Source organism: Aquarana catesbeiana, linkage group LG09 (genome assembly GCF_042186555.1).
Source record: "Aquarana catesbeiana isolate 2022-GZ linkage group LG09, ASM4218655v1, whole genome shotgun sequence".
Classification (NCBI taxonomy): Eukaryota; Metazoa; Chordata; class Amphibia; order Anura; family Ranidae; genus Aquarana; species Aquarana catesbeiana.
This window is the reverse complement of record NC_133332.1, coordinates 240,500,368-240,524,118: the sequence shown is the minus strand read 5'-3', so window position 1 is coordinate 240,524,118 and position 23,751 is coordinate 240,500,368. Positions and strand designations below refer to the sequence as shown.

Sequence of the window (23,751 nt, the reverse complement as noted above, 5' to 3'; positions counted from 1 at the left end):
CTCCATCTCATCACATAGAGAAATCTACTGTTTTGTTCTGGACTTTAATTGAACTTTGTCTCATCGATTGTTGATTGGACTTTACTCATTACTGTTTTAGTGCGGTTTTCTGTTCTATTTTAACAGAATGTGCAAGATTAACCCCTTAGGTTCCACAATGAGTATATCAAGCATGCTTTACTGCATTAACAAACTGATTTTACTGTTGTAGGTTTAGTAACACTTAAAGTGTAGTTTACTTCATTAGCCCCTACAACCCCTGTCCTGGAAATACGTTCTTTCTGGATATGTCCATTAAGGGGATATCGGTCTACAGATTAATATACACTGGTCAGAAAAATGAAATGAATACATCATGCATACCGTGCTGACACTTATGCCGCGTACACACGGTCGGACTTTTCGTCTACAAAAGTCCGACGGACGCCGACGGACAAAAGCTGGCTGACAATCCGATCGTGTGTGGGCTTCCCCGGACTTTCAGCGGACTTTTCCAGCCTCAAATCTGACGGACTTTAGATTTGGAACATGCTTCAAATCTTTACGTCGTAACTACGCCGGACCCAGAAATCCGCTCGTCTGTGTGCTATTCCGACGGAAAAAAACCCACGCTAGGGCAGCTATTGGCTACTGGCTATCAACTTCCTTATTTTAGTCTGGTGTACGTCATCATGTACGAATCCATCGGACTTTTGTGTGATCGTGTGTAGGCAAGTCCGTTCGTAAGAAAGTCTGCCGCAAGTCCGCCAAAAGTCCGCCAAAAGTCCGTCGAAAGTCTGTCGGACAGGCTGTCGGACTTTTGTAGACAAAAAGTCCGACCGTGTGTACGCGGCATTAGAGGTGACTATACATCTGTTCAGCTCTTTTCAAGTGTCACCAATGACCAAAAAGGAGGCAGGACTAGGACACCATTAAGTATATGCACATTTATTGTAAAAAGACAGAAGAACAGAATGCTTCTAAATCCTAGTTACCAATGCATACAAAAGACCACACATTAAAGAGGAAGTAAACTTCCATCAATAGGTATTTACACTACCTATAGGTAAGCCTTATTATAGGCTTACCTATAGGTAATGTAAAAATCTCCAAAACATGCACCATTTAGGAGATATTTACTGTACCTGCAGCCACTGAAATCACTGGCACATGCGCTCTGAATGTCCGTGTCATTTCTTCAGAGCCCTGTGCCATAACCGGCGGCTCCCGGGAGTGATGTCATCGCCGCTCCGGCCAATCACAGAGCTAGAGTCCGCGAACTCAGAAGCAAGATGGGTGAAGATGGAAGCTGTCTCCCATGATGACATCGCATCACTGGAAGGCTTTGTTTTCGGGTAAGTTTCATGTGCTAGTATGTGATGCATACTAGCACATTATGCCTTTGCCTTGCAGGTTAGAAAAAAAAAACCCTGCATCGGTATACAACCACTTTAAGGCTAGGTTCACATCTATGCAGATTGCGGTTGATGCGTTTTTCCGCTGCATTTTGCATTTTTGACAGGTTTTTGATGTGTTCTCTTGCACACAGAAAGCTTATCTCAGTGCATAGGATGCATTGAGATAAAAAACCTTTTGCCTTTACAATCACTTTAAGCAGTAATAATTTTATCCTCCAAAAAGATTGTTCATTTGCAAAATACGTAACAGTGCCAGATAATATAGAAAGAAGGCCACCAATAGAGGAAATGCACAGAAATGGAGGTTGCAATGATTCATATAAACAGGATATTAAAAAAGAATGAATACAAAAAAATTGGGCTCAACATTTTGATCTTTCAGTCAAGGCTTGCCTACAAAATATCTTTCATATGAACAGTCTTATTGGCCTGTCGCCACCTTACCCAGGAAAAAATACTGTACTTATGTTCTAGTACAAGCCAAAAAAAGAGCACTAAAAGTCCCACCAAGCTCTGGAAAAAGCTTGCTGTCAGTGCATGCTGAGCCTTGTAGTTCCTCAACACCCAAAGTGCTTTAAAGTCAAAGTAGATAAGTGAGCACCCTAAAGTTGGACTTACCGTGGTAGTGATCGCAGGGGACTTTCGCTCCTGGGGAGACGCCATTTTCTTCAAGGTGATCAATCAGGTCTTCATTCAAGATCTGTATATTTGATGAAATCTGAATAAATATTTACTATATTCCAAATTCTACTGTAATGTTAGACAGTTTCCACCTACACCCACAGACCGAGACAACAAGAAAGACTTGTTATGTAAGTGGCAAAACAGTCTGGTCAGTTGATTATCAAAGTATAGCCCCAGTGCATGCTGGGATTAGTCCCTGTGGTCAATTAAGCATAAAGTCCAGCATGATATTCTATTGTGTGTTTACTAGAGCGTATCACACGCTGCACAAGGCTGCTTATGATATCCCACCCTCCTTTCTGATAACGGGAACATGTGTAATCTCTGTGGGTTTGATGCAGGACAGATCTGTACCCCTCTAGTCCTTGTGGCAGGGTCTCTGATCTTTTCTAGTGTCCTCTAGTCCCTGTGGCAGGGTTTCTGATCTTTTCTGGGGTCCTCTAGTCCCTGTGGCAGGGTCTCTGATCTTTTCTGGGGTCCTCTAGTCCCTGTGGCAGGGTCTCTGGTCTTTTCTGGGGTCCTCTAGTCCCTGTGGCAGGGTCTCTGGTCTTTTCTGGGGTCCTCTAGTCCCTGTGGCAGGGTCTCTGGTCTTTTCTGGGGTCCTCTAGTCCCTGTGGCAGGGTCTCTGATCTTTTCTGGGGTCCTCTAGTCAATGTGGCAGGGTCTCTGAACTTTTCTGGGGTCCTCTAGTCCCTGTGGCAGGGTCTCGGATGTTTTATGAAATCCTCTAGTCCCTGTGGTAGGGTTGCTGATCTTTTCTGGGGTCCTCTAGTCCCTGTGGCAGGGTCTCTGATCTTTTCTGGGGTCCTCTAGTCGATGTGGCAGGGTCTCTGAACTTTTCTGGGGTCCCCTAGTCCCTGTGGCAGGGTCTCGGATGTTTTATGAAATCCTCTAGTCCCTGTGGTAGGGTTGCTGATCTTTTCTGGGGTCCTCTAGTCCTTGTGGCAGGGTCTCTGGTCTTTTCTGGGGTTCTCTAGTCCCTGTGGCAGGGTCTCTGATCTTTTCTGGGGTCCTCTAGTCCCTGTGGCAGGGTCTCTGGTCTTTTCTGGGGTCCTCTAGTCCCTGTGGCAGGGTCTCTGGTCTTTTCTGGGGTCCTCTAGTCCCTGTGGCAGGGTCTCTGATCTTTTCTGGGGTCCTCTAGTCGATGTGGCAGGGTCTCTGGTCTTTTCTGGGGTCCTCTAGTCCCTGTGGCAGGGTCTCTGGTCTTTTCTGGGGTCCTCTAGTCCCTGTGGCAGGGTCTCTGGTCTTTTCTGGGGTCCTCTAGTCCCTGTGGCAGGGTCTCTGATCTTTTCTGGGGTCCTCTAGTCAATGTGGCAGGGTCTCTGAACTTTTCTGGGGTCCTCTAGTCCCTGTGGCAGGGTCTCGGATGTTTTATGAAATCCTCTAGTCCCTGTGGTAGGGTTGCTGATCTTTTCTGGGGTCCTCTAGTCCCTGTGGCAGGGTCTCTGATCTTTTCTGGGGTCCTCTAGTCGATGTGGCAGGGTCTCTGAACTTTTCTGGGGTCCCCTAGTCCCTGTGGCAGGGTCTCGGATGTTTTATGAAATCCTCTAGTCCCTGTGGTAGGGTTGCTGATCTTTTCTGGGGTCCTCTAGTCCTTGTGGCAGGGTCTCTGGTCTTTTCTGGGGTTCTCTAGTCCCTGTGGCAGGGTCTCTGATCTTTTCTGGGGTCCTCTAGTCCCTGTGGCAGGGTCTCTGGTCTTTTCTGGGGTCCTCTAGTCCCTGTGGCAGGGTCTCTGGTCTTTTCTGGGGTCCTCTAGTCCCTGTGGCAGGGTCTCTGATCTTTTCTGGGGTCCTCTAGTCGATGTGGCAGGGTCTCTGGTCTTTTCTGGGGTCCTCTAGTCCCTGTGGCAGGGTCTCTGATCTTTTCTGGGGTCCTCTAGTCGATGTGGCAGGGTCTCTGAACTTTTCTGGGGTCCTCTAGTCCCTGTGGCAGGGTCTCGGATGTTTTATGAAATCCTCTAGTCCCTGTGGTAGGGTTGCTGATCTTTTCTGGGGTCCTCTAGTCCTTGTGGCAGGGTCTCCGATCTTTTCTGGGGTCCTCTAGTCCCTGTGGCAGGGTCTCTGATCTTTTCTGGGGTCCTCTAGTCCCTGTGGCAGGGTCTCTGGTCTTTTCTGGGGTCCTCTAGTCCCTGTGGCAGGGTCTCTGGTCTTTTCTGGGGTCCTCTAGTCCCTGTGGCAGGGTCTCTGATCTTTTCTGGGGTCCTCTAGTCGATGTGGCAGGGTCTCTGGTCTTTTCTGGGGTCCTTTAGTCCCTGTGGCAGGGTCTCTAAACTTTTCTGGGGTCCTCTAGTCGATGTGGCAGGGTCTCTGAACTTTTCTGGGGTCCTCTAGTCCCTGTGGCAGGGTCTCGGATGTTTTATGAAATCCTCTAGTCCCTGTGGTAGGGTTGCTGATCTTTTCTGGGGTCCTCTAGTCCTTGTGGCAGGGTCTCTGGTCTTTTCTGGGGTCCTCTAGTCCCTGTGGCAGGGTCTCTGATCTTTTCTGGGGTCCTCTAGTCCCTGTGGCAGGGTCTCTGATCTTTTCTGGGGTCCTCTAGTTCCTCTGGCAGGGTGTTGGATCTTTTCTGGGGTCCTCTAGTCTTCCATGTCCCTCCCAAGCACTCGCTGTGTTAAATATAATCAGTTCCTGCTCTGGGTAAGTCTACCCTCACTCTTCTTGACATCCCAGCTGTTCATTTAACCATCCTTACTGGAGTTCCACATTTATTTTACTGATATTTTGCCTGCCCTGGTTTCTCATTTACCACTTATCAACATGCTAATAAAATGATTAAGTAAAGCCTTTCCATTTTTATTATATACCTTATTTTAGACCTAGTAACATCATCACTGGGGCTCTGTGTTTCTCTATGAAATGTAGGCAGATCATGGCTAGTGGAAAGGGCCAGCAGGGTGCTCTACAGTTTCAAAGAAAACAGGGAGCTGCGGTAATACCTACATGTGATGCTGAGTCTCCATGATTGAAATAACTGAAATCCAACGATTGAAAGAGGCAGGCCAGAGAAGGAAAGGACTGGATGACGCTGAACATCTTCCAGTCGGGCATGGAAGCTGGCCCTATCTGATTTGCTGCAGCTTGTGAGACGCTCACAGTGTGTAGTGAAATATGAGTAAGCAGTTTCAGTAGAGAGGAGCCGGTACAACTGTGCAAGACTGAAGGTAAGGCTGGAGTCCCGCTTTAACATTCAGAAATAGTTAATTGATTGCTAGGGCTGAGCAGCTTTCACTGCCCACACAGCCGATGCAGGGATTTGAAAGCCCTGGTTTTCTCTCGGGATGGATTGGAGTGATTCTGATTGGCCATGTGCTGGAATGTGACCGCTCTGACCAATCAGAATTTCTCTGATTCATCCTGGTGTCCCTAAGGAAAGAAAGGGAAGAAGACTGTGAGATTCAAATCCCCAGATCCCTACACGAGGGCAGGAATGGTGGGAGGTGGGGGGAAGGGTGTATGGTGTTAGTTCACCTTTTCATTTTGTGTGGAAAAGTGAACTTGTATGCACTTCCCAACTGACAGTCAGTACACTTACATACTTCACCACTGACAACCTGTTCACCAACACACTTTACCACTGACAACCAGTGCAACATGCTTAGCTACTGACAACTAGTGGCAGGATCCAGGTCTGCACCTGGAACCTCTGCAGTGTCTGGCTGTAGCGCTTCTTGCTGAGCCACCTGAGATGCTGGACAGCTCTCTGTCCGATTCCTTGGACAACCTCGCCTCGTCTCTTGTTTCTGGTGAACCTCAAGCTCTTTGCTCCCATGAACTTCCTGATTTAAGCGATTTAACCTGTTGGCACCAATGGCACACAAATATGCAGGCTTTTATTGGATGGGCCTTGGCACCTAGCGACCACATAATAATGCTTGCGATCGGGAGCTTTCCGATCATGTGACCGCCAATCACAGTGGTCACATGATCATAGACCTGGCCCTGCATTTGAAAACCTTTAAAGGGCCGGGAGGTATCGGCTCCAGGGGGTTAAGCCATATATTTGCCCCTCCAGGTTGCCAGATTATTGAGCTCTCTCTAGCCGTTATCTTGCTCCTCTGAATACCAGCAGCTGTCCATATCTTCACTACCACTTGTTACTGATCTTTGGCTTGTTCCTCGACTATGTTTCTGCTTCATCCCAACCAGCAACCACTTGTAAAGACCTTTGGCTTGTTACTGAATATGCTTCTGCTTGTTCTCAACTTGCTACTGGACCCCGGCTTGCTCACAACCTTGTGGGGCAATTCTGAGGACCACAACCTGGTATTAGCATGCAGCAAAACCCATCTCCACCATCAGGCGCTCTGGTGAGGACCAGCTAGTGCTTAGAACTCGCTACTCAAGTGAGTCTGCGTCATCCCCCAGGGAGACCCACTTGTATCCTTATCCTGATGGTCGGTGTGAACCTCTTTACTTCCAGAGCTACTGGTCTATGAGCCGGACTCCTGACTGTGACTAGTTCACTGACGCACTTCGCCACTAACAGCCAGTGCACCAATACAAGTCCCCGAAAGTCCACCCACATGTTTTGTCACCAGCAGTCAATCCTCCTATACATTTCAGCTGGTCCACTGACTCACTGTGCCACCAACAGCCAGTGCATGGATGCACTTCACCAGTGACTGCAGGCAATGTAACTATGAACTCCTCTGACAACCCCACATCATGTTCCAAAAACTGCTGAGCTCTGTACACTGTTATATTCAGTACAATAAATATACCACTAAAAGTGACCCTGCCATTACCTGACAACTGCACAAATAAATATATTCCTCAATAACAACAAGCAATATAAATTCACTTTCTGTGCACCAAATTTTCCAGCCATTAAGGCCCCTTTCACACGGACGGCCCGCCTGTCGGTTTTTTAGGCGGACCTGAACGGACGCTCCATGCAGGTCTATGGAGTGACGGATGTCAGCGGTGACCATGTCCGCTGACATCCAATCCGCTAAAATCAGACGTATGGCGATACGTTCGCATCCGTCCTTGCGGATGAGATCTGATGAAAACGTACATGCTGTCCCTTTTCGTCCAAACTCTCCATAGGAATCGGCAGCGCTCTGGCGGGCCCCTCCCCGCTAAGTGAGCAGAGACGGACCTGTCATCCGCCGGCTCAGCGGAGATCAACTGAGAGATCTCCTGCTGAGCTGTCAGACTCCACTGAGCGGATCCACCTCGTGTGAATGAGGCCTAAGTCTGGTATTTTTCAACTATCTTTAACCACTTCAGCCACGGAAGGCTTTCCCCCTTAATGAACAGAGCATTTTTTGCGATACGGCACTGCGTCAATTTAACTTTTGGGTTAAATCAATTTGGGTACAGCGACGCTGTACCCAAACAAAATTTATGTCCTTTTTTTTCCCCACAAATAGAGCTTTCTTTTGGTGGTATTTGATCACCTCTGCGGTTTTTATTTTTTGCGCTATAATCAAAAAAAAGGCGTCAATTTTGAAAAAAAGCTATTTTACTTTTTGCTATAATAAATATCCCCCCCAAAAAATATTAAAAAACAAAATTTTTTCCTCACTTTACTTTGATATGTATTCTTCTACATATTTTTGTTAAAAAAAAAAAAAAAAAAAATCGCAATAAGCGTATATTGATTGGTTTGTGCAAAAGTTATTGTGCCTACAAAATAGGTTATATATTTATAGCATTTTATTATAATTTTTTTTTTTTTTTTTACTAGTAATGATCAGATCAGCGATTTTGCGACATTGTGGTGGACTGATCAGACACTTTTTTGGGACCAGTGACATCTATATAGCGATCCCTGCTCTAAAAATGCACTGATTACTGTATAAATGACACTGGCAGGGAAGGGGTTAACACTAGTGGTGATCAAGGGGTTAAATGTGTTCCCTGGGAAGTGTTTCTAACTGTGGTGAGAGTGGACTGACTGGAAGAGGAGAGAGATCGCTGTTTCTGATCATTAGGAGCAGACAATCTCACTCTACTCCCCTGACAGAACGGGGATCTGTTTGTTTACATTGACAGATCCCCTTTCTGGCTCTCTGTGGAGCGATCACAGGTAGCCGGCGGACATCGCGACCGTCGGTCACACGCATTGGCCTCCGGCGATGTGCGCGTGCCCACTGCATCTTTTACACAAACCGACATACAGCTACAGTGATTCACGTAATAGAGCCAACCTGCCGCAGTATAATGACGGCGGCTGGTCGGCAAATGGTTAAAGCAGAATTAGACCCTCCTATCCTTTTCAGCCAAACAAACTGCCACCTTGGCCTGTTTGATCCGTAAGTGCCGGTTCACACAGGACGCCTTGTCATGCGACCTAGCCGCCTGACAAGTCGCCTCCCGTTCTGTACAATGGAACCGTTCTAATAGGAGCGATGCAAGTCGCGCCGACTTAGAAAAAGGTTCCTGTACTACTTTGGGGGCGACTTGGGGCGACTTGCATAGATTTCTATACAGAAGTCGTTTTGCAAGTCGCCGTGGCAGTCGTGTGCAGGTCGCCTCGGTGAAGCGACCTGCAAGTCGTGCCGCCCCTGTGTGAACCGGGGCTAACTGCCATGAAGCTGCACATGTGATCAGTTATGACTCCAGCCATTGACGATGATTTGACAGTTTGATTGGAAGCACAAGCAAATATGACAGTTACATTTGCGTCATGCCAAGAATTTTACTGTTTTTGAAATCATTAAATGAATGGGTTTTGTTCCACTTTAACAGACCAAACTGTCCAACAAAAGTGGCAGTTAGAGGGGTTGGGAAAAAACATTTAAAGTGAAACTTTAGTCAGAAAATGAAGTCCTGCTAGATGACTTCAGACTGGCCCTTTTTGCAGGTATAGCTGTGTAAAACGTTAACCACTGAAGGACTGAGCCTCTTTCTGAGATTTGTTGTTTACAAGTTAAAAACTATTTTTTTTTTTTGTTAGAAAATTACTTAGAACCCCCAAACATTATACATTTTTTTTTCGAAAACCCTAGAGAATAAAATGGCGGTCATTGCAATACTTTCTGTCACACCGTATTTGCGCAGCGGTCTTACAAGCGCACTTTTTTTTTTTTCACTTTTTTGAATTAAAAAATAAGACAACAGTAAAGTTAGCCCGATTTTTTTCATATTGTGAAAGATGATGTTACGCTGAGTAAATTGATACCCAACATGTAACGCTTCAAAATTGCGTCCGCTCGTGGAATGGCAACAAACTTTTACCCTTAAAAATCTCCATAGGTGACGTTTAAAAAATTCTACAGGTTGCATGTTTTGAGTTACAGAGGAGGTCTACCGATCGCGGCGATACCTCACATGTGTGGTTTATACACCGTTTTCATATGTGGGCGCTACTCACGTATGCGTTCACTTCTGCACGCGAGCTCGTTGGGACGGGGCGCATTTAAAAAATGTTTTTTTCTTATTTATTTTACTTTTTATTTTTACAGTTTTTAAAAAAAAAAATTGTCACTTTTATTCCTATTACAAGGGATGTAAACATCCCTTGTAATAGAAAAAAAGCATGACAGGACCTCTTAAATATGAGACCTCAGATCTCATATTTAGACTAAAATGCAATAAAAAATAAATAAAAAAAATGTGTCATTTAAAAAAAAAAAAAAAATGGCCCTTTAAGAGCTATGGGCGGAAGTGACGTTGCTTCCGCCCTGCATTGTTATGGAGACAAGTGGGGGCCATCTTCCCCTCACTCGTCTCCATGCCCAGCAAGGGTGAAGATCCGATCGCCTCCGCTGCTGCTGACAGCTCCGGTAAGCGGCGAAGGGCACGGGAGCACGGTGGGAGGGGGGCCCTCTCCCTCCACCGATAAAAGTGATCTTGCGGTGAACCCGCCGCAGAGACCACTTTTATCTTAAACCGAACTGCTCACTGAAGAAGAGGATACCAGGGTTATGGCAGCTAGCTTCTGCCATAACAACGATATCCCTCTTTAAACAGCCGACGTAAAACGACGGTGGACGGTCTGGAAGTGGTTAAAAATAAGTGTCTATACTGTTTAACCACTAAGCCACCGCCCACCGTCATATGACGGCTGGACGAGGCTTCTATTGTTCTGGGAGGACGTCATATGACGTCCTCGCCCTCCCGAGCCACTAGGGGGCGCGCGCGCCCGCTGCGTCACTCGGGACCCGGTGCGCGTGCCCGGCGGCCGCGATGTCCGCCGGGCACCCACGATTGCCGGGTAACAGAGCAGGAGCGTGGATCTGTGCATGTAAACACAGATCCACGTCCTGTCAGAGAGGAGAGGAGACCGATGGCGTGTCCCTTGTACATAGGGACAGCGATCGGTCACCTCCCCCAGTCAGTCCCCTCCCCCCACAGTTAGAATCACCTCCTTAGGTCATACATTAACCCCTCGAGCGCCCCCTAGTGTTAACCCCTTCCCTGCCAGTCACATTTACACAGTAATCAATGCAATTTTATAGCATTGATCGCTGTATAAATGTGAATGGTCCCAAAAATGTGTCAAAAGTGTCCGATGTGTCCGCCGCAATATCGCAGTCACAATAAAAATTGCAGATCGCCGCCATTACTAGTAAAAAATAAATAAATAATAAAAATACTATAAATCTATCCCGTATTTTGTAGATGCTATAACTTTTGCGCAAACCAATCAATATACGCTTATCGCAATTTTTTTTTACCAAAAATATGTAGAAGAATACGTATCGGCCTAAACTGAGGAAAAAATTTGTTAAAAAAAAAAAAAAAATTGGATATTTATTATAGCAAAAAGAAAAAATATTGTGTTTTTTCAAAATTGTCCCTCTTCTTTTGTTTATAGCGCAATAAATAAAAACCGCAGAGGTGATCAAATACCACCAAAAGAAAGCTCTATTTGTGGGTAAAAAAATGATAAAAATTTAATTAAGGTGCAGTGTAACATGACCGCGCAATTGTCATTCAAAGTGCGACAGCGCTGAAAACTGAAAAATGGCTTGGACAGGAAGGGGGTGTAAGTGCCCTGTATTGAGGTGGTTAAAATCCAGTAATGCACTGTCTCACCCTGCTCTGCACATGCTTAGTTGCTCTCTATTTTTAAGCACTGCCGAGTTTGTAGAGGCCAATCTGCTGACAGCCTTAAAGAGGGAGTCCCGTGAAAATTTTAAAGTCAGCAGCTAGAAATACTGCAGCTGCTGACTTTTAAAATATGGACACTTACCTGTCACAGGATCCAGCGATGTCAGCACCGGAGGCCAAACCGTCCCTCGGTCCTCGGATGCTGCCGCCGCCATCTTCGGTATGGGAATCAGGAAATTAAGCCTTGCGGCTTCACTTCCCGGTTCCCTACTGCGCATGCGCGAATCGCGCAGGGCAATCTGAATGGTCCGTGCTGTCTCTGGGACCTTTGTGTGTCCCAGCAGACAGCGCGGTGGGACGGGAAGAGGCATAGACTCCCGTGGGAGTCTATGCGCGGAAGTGGGTGCAAATACCTGTCTTAGACAGGTATCTGCACCCCCCTCCCCCCTGAAAGGTGCCAAATGTGACACTGGAGGGGGGGATGGTTCCGAAAAGCGGAGGTTGAATTTTTGTGTGAACCTCCACTTTAAAGAGGAGCTCCAGGCTCCTTCAGAGAAAAGTAAAAGTCAGCAGGTACAAATACTGTAGTTGCTGACTTTTAATATTAGGGCACTTACCTGTCCAGGGATCCAGCGGTGTCCTCACTTGAGCCAATTATTCAATAGGCTAATATGTGCTGGCGCCGGCATCTTGACCAGTTTCCTACTGTGCATGCGTGAAGTGCGTTGTGTTTTGTGAATGGGCCACAGTCTTTTGGGACCTGTAAAGCGTCCCAGAAGACTGCGGGGAAAGAAGGTTGGGCCAAACTTTCAGCTCAGTTCACCATGGCGAACCCCCCCCAAAAGGTACCAAATGTGGCAGCGGAGGGGGGGGGAGCAGACAAGCAAATCTTCCCCCTGGGTGGAGCTCTGATTTAAAGTGGAATTAAACCCTTGATAGTTTGACAGTTGGGTTGAGGAAACAAGCAAATGTGACAGTTACATTCTTAGAATGCCAGGATTGCTAACTGTTTTTTGAAACCGTTAAATCAATGGGTTTTCATTCCACTTAATAATTTACTGCTGTTCAGGGGCTCTGGGTTTCAGCAAAATGGCCGCCTTCAGCAAGAAGAAACAGGAGCAATGTTGGAGGCAATTTACAACACACACTCATTTTAGTATCATAATTATTAATGTGGAATGTATGTTCCTTGCTAAAGAACATTTTTTTAATGAAGTTATGGGTAAAGTTCCACTTTAAGGCTAGGTTCACATGGGTACGGGTGGTTTCCGCTGCAGGTCCGCACCTTTTCCCACAGCTGCAAACACCCACACTGGATGTGTAAGGGAGCCATTAATCCTAATGGTACTCCGCACACACTGAAAATCTCACTCCCACTGTCCCAATTTCTAAAAGGCTGCAGGGACCTTTACCCTGCATTTCAGGAGGCACGGCTCACAGAGAGAGCGGCAGAAGTGTCAATCAGGAACAATACATTCCGGGTGTATAAAAACAATCCAATGTCTTAAACTTAGTTTTCTTTAGAAAACAACCACAGCCTGAGGAGAAAAGCCTGTGCCCTGCAAACAGAAAAGACCCCTTGCTCTCTGTGTGGAAGCAGTGGTCTCTCTGCAGAGGTCTGACACACCATTTGCTGAGGCAGAGCTGGAACTCTCCAATCAGCAGGGAGTATACGCTGTGCTGATTAGGAAGATTTAGCTCTGACTCAGCAGGGGGGGGGGCACTCGGCCATTATCACAAGGAGCGGGAGGGAACGTCCCCCCCTCCCCTCTGCCCAGGTCTCCCGTCTCACTGAAGTCCCAAACAAAGCCAGAATCGGCTTTGATCGGGTCTCCGATGTAGTAACCCGGAAGTGTCGTCACAACGTCACTTCCGGTTTACGCAGCAACCAACGACGTCAATTTAAAAAAAAATTGAAGTTATTCAAAAACGCCTATTTTGGCATTTTGAATACTTTGAAGTGCAGAGGAGGGGTTTGGGGTCTTTTAGACCCCCGATCTCTCCATAAAGAGGACCTGTCACTGCCTTTTACTGTCACAAGGGATGTTTACATTCCTTGCGATAAAAAAAAAAAAAATCTGATCACTTTTTTTGCTAAGGAACAATCTAAAAATAATAAAAAATAAATACGTAAAACTAAAAGTTAAAGTGCCCCCCCCCCGTATCAAAGAAAACGCATATGTAAGTCGTGCCCTCAAATGTAAACAGTGTTCAAATCTCACATGCGAAGGATTACCGCGATCGTTAAGAGTGAGAGCAATAATTCTAGCACAGGACCTCCTCTGTAACTTTAAACTGTGAACCATTACAAATTTCTAAACATCGCCTATGGAGATTTTTAAGTACTGTAGTTTGTCGCCGTTCCACAAGTGTGGGCAATTTTAAAGCCTAACATGTTAGGTATCTATTTACTCGGCGTAACATCATCTTTCACATTATACAAAAAAATGGGCTAACTTTACTGTTTTCGTATTGTTTTATTTTAAAAAAGTGTATTTAAAAAAAAATGCGTTTGAAAAACTGCTGCGCAAATACTGTGTGACATAAAATATTGCAACGACCGCCATGTTATTCCCTAGGGTCTTTGCTAAAAATAAAAATTATATATAATGTTTGGGGGTTCTAAGTAATTTTCTAGCAAAAAAAAAAATACTGATTTTAACTTGTAAACAACAAGTGTCAGAAATAGGCTCGGTCTTGAAATGGTTAAAATAAATGCCTATACTGTTTAAAGCGGACCTTCGGTCATTTTTTCATCTTTCCATCTATTAAATCTTCTGCCCTTGTTTTTTAATTTTGGATAGTAAAACATTTTTTTTTCTGCCAGTAAATACCTTACCACAGCCCACTTCCAGTTTCTTGTCTGGTCATTAGCCTAGGCTTATGACATCATGCACAGCTGAGAGTTTGCCAGGTAGGGAGGGGGGATGAGTCATAAAAAGGCCAATGAGAGCTGCAGAGCTGGAGGTGTGTGTCTGTGTAAATCCAGGAAGTGAACAGGCAGCAGCCCACAGTTAAAATGGTTGCAGCCAGACTTCCGCAGCATATTTGGAAAGTACAGAATCACAGTATATATAAAATAATATTCAAAGTGGTTGGAGGGAAGCTTCAGAATGGCAAAGATGTTTTTATTACAAATTATGTGAGCAGACTGCAGTTCCTCTTTAACATCCAGTAATTCACCATCTCACCCTACTCTGCACATGCTCAGTTCTCTCCCATTTTAGGCACTGCTGAACTTGTAGAGGACGAGCTGCTGACAGCCTTAAAGGGGTTGTAAAGGTAATTTTTTTTTTTTTTTTTTTAAATAACAAACATATCATACTTACCTTCACTGTGCAGCTCGTTCTGCACAGAGTGGCCCCGAACCTGGTCTTCTGGGGTCCCTCGGCGGCTGTTTCAGCTCCTCCCCGCAAGCATTTACCACCTTAATGCGAGCTCCCTCGCATGGTGGTGAGTGCTTGCGGGCGCGCTCCCGTGATACAGCCGGCGGCTATAGCCGCTCGCTGTATCACTCGTCCCCGCCCCCCCGCGCGCCGTGTCATCGGATGTGATTGACAGCAGCACGAGCCAATGGCTGCGCTGCTTTCAATCCATCCACTGCAGCCAATCAGCGACCAGGCTGAGCTGCAATGAGGACGAGCAGCGAAGATTCGAGGCGTCAGGTAAGTAAAACGGGGGGGGCTGGGGGCGGCGGTACTGTCAAAAGTTTTTTCACCTTAATGCATAGAATGCATTAAGGTGAAAAAATGTTTATCTTTACAACCCCTTTAAAGCAGAATTAAACCCTCCTATCCTTTACAGCCAAGGAAGCTGCTTCTGTTTAATCTGCAACTGCCATGGTGCTGCACATGCGATCAGTTATGACACCAATTATTTGATAGTTTGGTTGAAGACACAAGCAGATGTGAGTTATCAATCACAGCATGCCAGGAATGTAAATGTTTAACTGTTTTTTTAAACCATTAAATTGATGGGTTTAGTTTGGCTTTATGATTTACTGCTGCTCTGGGCTTCAGCAAAATGGCCGCCTCCAGCAAGAAGTAAGCTGTTATGGGTAAAGTTCCGCTTTAAACCTGGAATGCATTTCTCTGATTTAAAGGGGTTGTAAACCCTCGTGTTTTTTCACCCTAATGCATCCTATGCATTAAGGTAAAAAAACACCTGGCAGTGACCAGCTCCCAGTTTTACTTACCTGAGCCCTGCAACTTCATCCAGCAGGGATGTGCTTATCCTCTGCCCGGGGTTCTCGGCTCTTGATTGGATAGATTGATAGCAGCGCAGCCATTGGCTCCCGCTGCTGTCAATCAAATCCAATGCCGGGGGGCGGGGCCAAGTCATACATTCGGTGGCTTTGGACGCTGAATGCTGGACTTGGGGGCGCGCCTGCAAGGCAATCCCCCCTGAAGAGCGCTTCCCCTAGGGGGTTATCTGATGTGGGAAGGAGCTGCGAGAGCTGCTGGGGGACCCCAGAAGACGAGGATCGGGGCCACTCTGTGCAAAACGCGCTGCACAGTGGAGGCAAGTATGATATGTTTGTTTTTTTTAAATAAACAAAGCTTTACAATCACTTTAAGGCTGGGTTCACACCAGCATCCAATTCACAACAGCAGGAGGTTTTCACTGGCTCTCTATGGAGCCGCTTCACATATCTTCGCAGCATGTCCGGGTGCGTTTTGCAGAAAATCGGGCTGAAATTGAACCTGAAACGGTGAACCAGCACACACCGGACCCCGCTATGAGACGGCTCCGTCTTAGGTGTGAACCCAGACTAAACTGAACGGTCAGTTGGGCCTTAGAGTGCATGTATACCCAACCCTTGTTTTCTTTAGCTTTGGATAGAGTTGGGAAAGGTGAATTCCTATCAAGGCTCCGCTAGAGAGATTTCCCTTTAATTCCTTTTCTGTTCTGGATGCATTTTTACCAGACAGGAAGTGATGGAATCTCCTCTGATAGTAATACAGCCTGAAAGAGGTTCTAAAAAATCCTTTCGCACTCCATCTGAAACTAAAAAAAAACGTTTTGGTTATAGATACAACCTCCAGCAGAGCGCTGGGTATCATTTTGGGGATACCTGGTGCCCCCCGTACTGTGGTTCCTCCCACCAGCCCCTTATGTCCTGTATTCTGCAGTGAGGGTGGGAGGAACCATATCACATACCTCCCAACATTTTGTGATGGGAATGAGGGACACCTACTAACAAACATAGGTAGGCATAGGACACGCCCCCTGCCACACCCTCTTAAAGGGTAAATAACCAAAAAATAACCACTACTATTCATTTATATTGGCGTTTAAAATTTACGAATGCAGCAATTTAGAAATTGGATGAAATGTTTAGCGCTGGGGAAACACTTTTTGAAAGATAAAATGTAAACTATATAGATCAGACCAAAATGAGGGACAAATGAGGAGGAATGCGGGACAGAGGGACATTGCTCCAAATCAGGGACAGTTGGGAGCTATGATAAAATGCCTGGGGGGGGGGGGGGTCATCCACATCCGCAGTATGAGACACGGGCATTGGCTGGAGTTCTGGCACAGTGTGAAGACCGGAGCCCCCGAGCCTCTCCTCTAACACCCGGCTGATAGTTTATTTCTGTCAGGATCAATTATTTACTAACTATAGGAGTCACCCACCCATATCCCCCTATAAACTCTCCTCTGCTATCACCGTACACATATAACGTCCCCTACAACAAACAGGGCGGCCCAGAAAATAGTCCCCGCCCATATGTTATCGCTATTTATAGATATACACGGCGCCAGCCGATATCCCTCCGCCCCGCATACACCATCGCACTCACTAACCGAGCGATTCAAGTCCTCCGCCTGTCCCGGTGTTAGACGTCACTTCCAGGGCACGTGATCAGCCCCACCCACCCATTGCTGGGTGAGCTCAGCGGGCAGAAACGGGGGAGGAGCTTGGCGTAGTGTCTCCGCCTCCAGCTATGAGAGAGAAGACTAAATGGAAGGTCTTTGTCACAGGATTGTCCCACACTGTCTCACCCTACCTCTCACTGCCCAACACTGCCTCTCACTGCCCAACACTGCCTCACCCTGCCCAACACTGCCTCACCCTGCCCAACACTGCCTCACCTTGCCCTACACTGCCTCACCTTGCCCAACACTGCCTCACCCTGCCCCACACTGCCTCACCCTGTCCCACACTGCCTCACCCTGTCCCACACTGCCTCACCCTGTCCCACACTGCCTCACCCTGCCCCACACTGCCTCACCCTGCCTCTCACTGCCTCTCACTGCCTCACCCTGCCTCTCACTGCCCAACACTGCCTCACCCTGCCCAACAATGCCTCACCCTGCCCAACACTGCCTCTCACTGCCTCACCCTGCCTCTCACTGCCCAACACTGCCTCTCACTGCCCAACACTGCCTCACCCTGCCCAACACTGCCTCTCACTGCCCCACCCTGCCTCTCACTGCCTCTCACTGCCTCACCCTGCCCAACACTGCCTCTCACTGCCTCACCCTGCCCAACACTGCCTCACCCTGCCTCTCACTGCCTCACCCTGCCCAACACTGCCTCTCACTGCCTCTCACTGCCTCACCCTGCCCAACACTGCCTCACCCTGCCTCACCCTGCCTCTCACTGCCTCTCACTGCCTCTCACTGCCTCACCCTGCCTCTCACTGCCTCACCCTGCCTCTCACTGCCTCACCCTGCCTCTCACTGCATCACCCTGCCCCACACTGCCTCACCCTGCCCCACACTGCCTCACCCTGCCCCACACTGCCTCACCCTGCCCAACACTGCCTCACCCTGCCCCACCCTGCCTCTCACTGCCCCACCCTGCCTCTCACTGCCTCACCCTGCCCAACACTGCCTCTCACTGCCTCACCCTGCCCAACACTGCCTCACCCTGCCCAACACTGCCTCTCACTGCTTCTCACTGCCCCACCCTGCTTCTCACTGCCCCACCCTGCCTCACCCTGCCCAACACTGCCTCACCCTGCCTCTCACTGCCTCACCCTGCCTCTCACTGCCTCACCCTACCCCACACAATGCCTCACCCTGCCCCGCACTGCCTCACCCTGCCCCGCACTGCCTCACCCTGCCCAACACTGCCTCACCGCCCCACCCTGCCTCTCACTGCCTCACCCTGCCCAACACTGCCTCACCCTGCCCAACACTGCCTCTCACTGCTTCTCACTGCCCCACCCTGCCTCACCCTGCCCAACACTGCCTCACTCTGCCCAACACTGCCTCACCCTGCCTCTCACTGCCTCACCCTACCCCACACAATGCCTCACCCTGCCCCGCACTGCCTCACCCTGCCCCGCACTGCCTCACCCTGCCCCGCACTGCCTCACCCTGCCCCGCACTGCCTCACCCTGCCCAACACTGCCTCACCGCCCCACCCTGCCTCTCACTGCCCCACCCTGCCTCACCCTGCCCAACACTGCCTCACCCTGCCCAACACTGCCTCACCCTGCCCAACACTGCCTCACCCTGCCCAACACTGCCTCACCCTGCCCAACACTGCCTCACACTGCCTCACCCTGCCCCACACTGCCTCACCTTGCCCAACACTGCCTCACCTTGCCCTACACTGCCTCACCTTGCCCAACACTGCCTCACCCTGCCCCACACTGCCTCACCCTGCCCAACACTGCCTCACCCTGTCCCACACTGCCTCTCACTGCTTCACCCTGCCTCACCCTGCCCCACACTGCCTCACCCTGCCCCACACTGCCTCACCCTGCCCCACACTGCCTCACCCTGCCCCACACTGCCTCACCCTGCCCAACACTACCTCACCCTGTCCCACACTGCCTCACCCTGTCCCACACTGCCCCACACTGCCTCACCTTGCCCCACACTGCCTCACCCTGCCCCACACTGCCTCACCCTGCCCCACACTGCCTCACCCTGCCTCTCACTGCCTCACCCTGCCTCTCACTGCCTCACCCTGCTTCTCACTGCCCAACACTGCCTCACCCTGCCCAACACTGCCTCTCACTGCCCAACACTGCCTCACCCTGCCCAACACTGCCTCACCCTGCCTCACCCTGCCCAACACTGCCTCACGCTGCCCAACACTGCCTCACGCTGCCCAACACTGCCTCACCCTGCCCAACACTGCCTCACCCTGCCCAACACTGCCTCACCCTGCCCAACACTGCCTCACCCTGCCCAACACTGCCTCACCCTGCCTCACCCTGCCCAACACTGCCTCTCACTGCCTCTCACTGCCTCTCACTGCCTCACCCTGCCTCACCCTGCCTCACCCTGCCTCTCACTGCCTCTCACTGCCTCACCCTGCCTCTCACTGCCTCTCACTGCCCCACCCTGCCTCTCACTGCCTCACCCTGCCCAACACTGCCTCTCACTGCCTCTCACTGCCCCACCCTGCCCAACACTGCCTCACCCTGCCCAACACTGCCTCACCCTGCCTCACCCTGCCCAACACTGCCTCTCACTGCCTCTCACTGCCTCTCACTGCCTCACCCTGCCTCACCCTGCCTCACCCTGCCTCTCACTGCCTCTCACTGCCCCACCCTGCCTCTCACTGCCTCACCCTGCCCAACACTGCCTCTCACTGCCTCTCACTGCCCCACCCTGCCTCTCACTGCCTCACCCTGCCCAACACTGCCTCACCCTGCCCAACACTGCCTCTCACTGCCTCTCACTGCCTCTCACTGCCTCACCCTGCCTCTCACTGCCTCACCCTGCCTCTCACTGCCCCACACTGCCTCACCCTGCCCAACACTGCCTCACCCTGCCCCACACTGCCTCTCACTGCCCCACACTGCCCAACACTGCCTCACCCTGCCCAACACTGCCTCTCACTGCCTCACCCTGCCCAACACTGCCTCACCCTGCCCAACACTGCCTCTCACTGCCCCACACTGCCCAACACTGCCTCACCCTGCCCAACACTGCCTCTCACTGCCTCACCCTGCCCAACACTGCCTCACCCTGCCCAACACTGCCTCTCACTGCTTCTCACTGCCCCACCCTGCTTCTCACTGCCCCACCCTGCCTCACCCTGCCCAACACTGCCTCACTCTGCCCAACACTGCCTCACCCTGCCTCTCACTGCCTCACCCTACCCCACACAATGCCTCACCCTGCCCCGCACTGCCTCACCCTGCCCCGCACTGCCTCACCCTGCCCCGCACTGCCTCACCCTGCCCCGCACTGCCTCACCCTGCCCAGCACTGCCTCACCCTGCCCAACACTGCCTCTCACTGCCTCACCCTGCCCAACACTGCCTCACCCTGCCCAACACTGCCTCACCCTGCCCAACACTGCCTCACCCTGCCCCACCTTGCCCCACCCTGCCTCACGCTGCCCAACACTGCCTCACGCTGCCCAACACTGCCTCACGCTGCCCAACACTGCCTCACCCTGCCCAACACTGCCTCACCCTGCCCAACACTGCCTCACCCTACCCCACACAATGCCTCACCCTGCCCCGCACTGCCTCACCCTGCCCCGCACTGCCTCACCCTGCCCCGCACTGCCTCACCCTGCCCAACACTGCCTCACCCTGCCCAACACTGCCTCTCACTGCCTCACCCTGCCCAACACTGCCTCACCCTGCCCAACACTGCCTCACCCTGCCCCACCTTGCCCCACCCTGCCTCACCCTGCCCAACACTGCCTCACCCTGCCCAACACTGCCTCACCCTGCCCAACACTGCCTCACCCTGCCTCTCACTGCCTCACCCTGCCTCTCACTGCCTCACCCTGCCCCACCCTGCCTCTCACTGCCCCACCCTGCCTCACCCTGCCCCACACTGCCTCACCCTGCCCCACACTGCCTCACCCTGCCCCACACTGCTTCACCCTGCCCCACACTGCCTCTCACTGCTTCACCCTGCCCCACACTGCCTCACCCTGCCCCACACTGCCTCACCCTGCCCCACACTGCCTCACCCTGCCCCACACTGCCTCACCCTGCCCACACTGCCTCTCACCGCCTTACCCTGCCCCACACTGCCTCTGACTGCTTCACCCTGCTCCACACTGCCTCACCCTGCTCCACACTGCCTCACCTTGCCCAACACTGCCTCACCCTGCCCACACTGCCTCACCCTGCTCCACACTGCCTCACCTTGCTCCACCCTGCCCCACCCTGCCTCACCCTGCCCCACCCTGCCCCACACTGCCTCACCTTGCCTCACGCTGCCTCACCCTTCCCAACGCTGCCTCACCCTGCCCAACACTGCCTCACCCTGCCCCCTGCCCAACACTGCCTCACCCTGCCCAACACTGCCTCACCCTGCCCAACACTGCCTCACCCTGCCCAACACTGCCTCACCCTGCCCAACACTGCCTCACCCTGCCTCACCTTGCCCAACACTGCCTCACCTTGCCCAACACTGCCTCACCTTGCCCAACACTGCCTCACCCTGCCTCTCACTGCCTCACCCTGCCTCTCACTGCCCCACCCTGCCTCTCACTGCCCCACCCTGCCCAACACTGCCCGACCCTGCCCCACACTGCCCGACCCTGCCCCACACTGCCCGACCCTGCCCGACCCTGCCCCACACTGCCCCACACTGCCCCACACTGCCCCACACTGCCCCACACTGCCTCTCACTGCCTCACCCTGCCCCACACTGCCTCACCCTGCCAAACACTGCCTCTCACTGCTTCACCCTGCCCAACACTGCTTCACCCTGCCCAACACTGCTTCACCCTGCCCAACACTGCCTCACCCTGCCTCACCCTGCCCAACACTGCCTCACCCTGCCCCACACTGCCTCACCCTGCCCCACACTGCCTCACCTTGCCCCACACTGCCTCACCTTGCCCCACACTGCCTCACCCTGCCCCACACTGCCTCACCTTGCCCAACACTGCCTCACCCTGCCCCATACTGCCTCTCACTGCTTTACCCTGCCTCACACTGCCTCACCCTGCCTCACACTGCCTCACACTGCCTCACCCTGCCCCACACTGCCTCACACTGCCTCACCCTGCTCCACCCTGCCCCACCCTGCCCCACCCTGCTCCACCCTGCCCCACCCTGCTCCACCCTGCCTCACCTTGCCCCACACTGCCTCACCTTGCCCCACACTGCCTCACCTTGCCCCACACTGCCTCACCTTGCCCCACACTGCCTCACCTTGCCCCACACTGCCTCACCTTGCCCCACACTGCCTCACCTTGCCCAACACTGCCTCACCTTGCCGCACCCTGCCTCTCACTGCCCCACCCTGCCTCTCACTGCCCGACCCTGCCCCACACTGCCTCACACTTCCCCACACTGCCTCACACTTCCCCACACTGTCCCACACTCCCTCACCCTGTCCCACACTGCCTCACCCTGTCCCACACTGCCTCACCCTGTCCCACACTGCCTCACCCTGTCCCACACTGCCTCACCCTGTCCCACACTGCCTCTCACTGCCCCACCCTGTCTCACCTTGCCCAACACTGCCTCACTCTGCCCCACACTGCCTCACCTTGCCCCACCCTGCCTCTCACTGCCCCACCCTGCCTCTCACTGCCTCTCACTGCCTCTCACTGCCTCACCCTACCCCACACAGCCTCACCCTGCCCCGCACTGCCTCACCCTGCCCAACACTGCCTCACCGCCCCACCCTGCCTCTCACTGCCTCACCCTGCCCAACACTGCCTCACCCTGCCCAACACTGCCTCTCACTGCTTCTCACTGCCCCACCCTGCTTCTCACTGCCCCACCCTGCCTCACCCTGCCCAACACTGCCTCACTCTGCCCAACACTGCCTCACCCTGCCTCTCACTGCCTCACCCTACCCCACACAATGCCTCACCCTGCCCCGCACTGCCTCACCCTGCCACGCACTGCCTCACCCTGCTCCGCACTGCCTCACCCTGCCCCGCACTGCCTCACCCTGCCCCGCACTGCCTCACCGCCCCACCCTGCCTCTCACTGCCCCACCCTGCCTCACCCTGCCCAACACTGCCTCACCCTGCCCAACACTGCCTCACCCTGCCCAACACTGCCTCTCACTGCCTCACCCTGCCCCACACTGCCTCACCCTGCCCCACACTGCCTCACCTTGCCCAACACTGCCTCACCTTGCCCTACACTGCCTCACCTTGCCCAACACTGCCTCACCCTGCCCCACACTGCCTCACCCTGCCCAACACTGCCTCACCCTGTCCCACACTGCCTCTCACTGCTTCACCCTGCCTCACCTTGCCCAACACTGCCTCACCCTGCCCCACACTGCCTCACCCTGCCCCACACTGCCTCACCCTGCCCCACACTGCCTCACCCTGCCCAACACTACCTCACCCTGTCCCACACTGCCTCACCCTGTCCCACACTGCCCCACACTGCCTCACCTTGCCCCACACTGCCTCACCCTGCCCCACACTGCCTCACCCTGCCCCACACTGCCTCACCCTGCCTCTCACTGCCTCACCCTGCCTCTCACTGCCTCACCCTGCCTCTCACTGCCTCACCCTGCTTCTCCCTGCCCAACACTGCCTCACCCTGCCCAACACTGCCTCACCCTGCCCAACACTGCCTCTCACTGCCTCACCCTGCCCAACACTGCCTCACCCTGCCCCACCTTGCCCCACCCTGCCTCACGCTGCCCAACACTGCCTCACGCTGCCCAACACTGCCTCACGCTGCCCAACACTGCCTCACGCTGCCCAACACTGCCTCACGCTGCCCAACACTGCCTCACCCTGCCCAACACTGC

The 23,751-nt window shown here is 51.8% G+C and overlaps 1 protein-coding gene across 3 annotated transcripts in view; it reads right to left on the bottom strand.

Moving 5' to 3' along the window:
- The window catches only part of HDAC6 (histone deacetylase 6), a 159,567-nt gene that overhangs the window by 105,834 nt on the left and 29,982 nt on the right, over window positions 1-23,751 (bottom strand). The window contains exons 1-2 of one of the 3 annotated variants that reach the window (XM_073600036.1): window positions 16,892-16,996; window positions 2,016-2,097 (exon numbers count right to left, since the gene is read on the bottom strand). In XM_073600036.1, coding sequence (XP_073456137.1) covers window positions 2,016-2,060 — 45 coding nt within the window. In that variant the 5' untranslated portion in view covers window positions 2,061-2,097; window positions 16,892-16,996. Of the gene's footprint in view, window positions 1-2,015; window positions 2,098-16,891; window positions 16,997-23,751 lie in introns of those variants that run through there. The other 2 variants (XM_073600034.1, XM_073600035.1) reach the window with 2 other exon arrangements.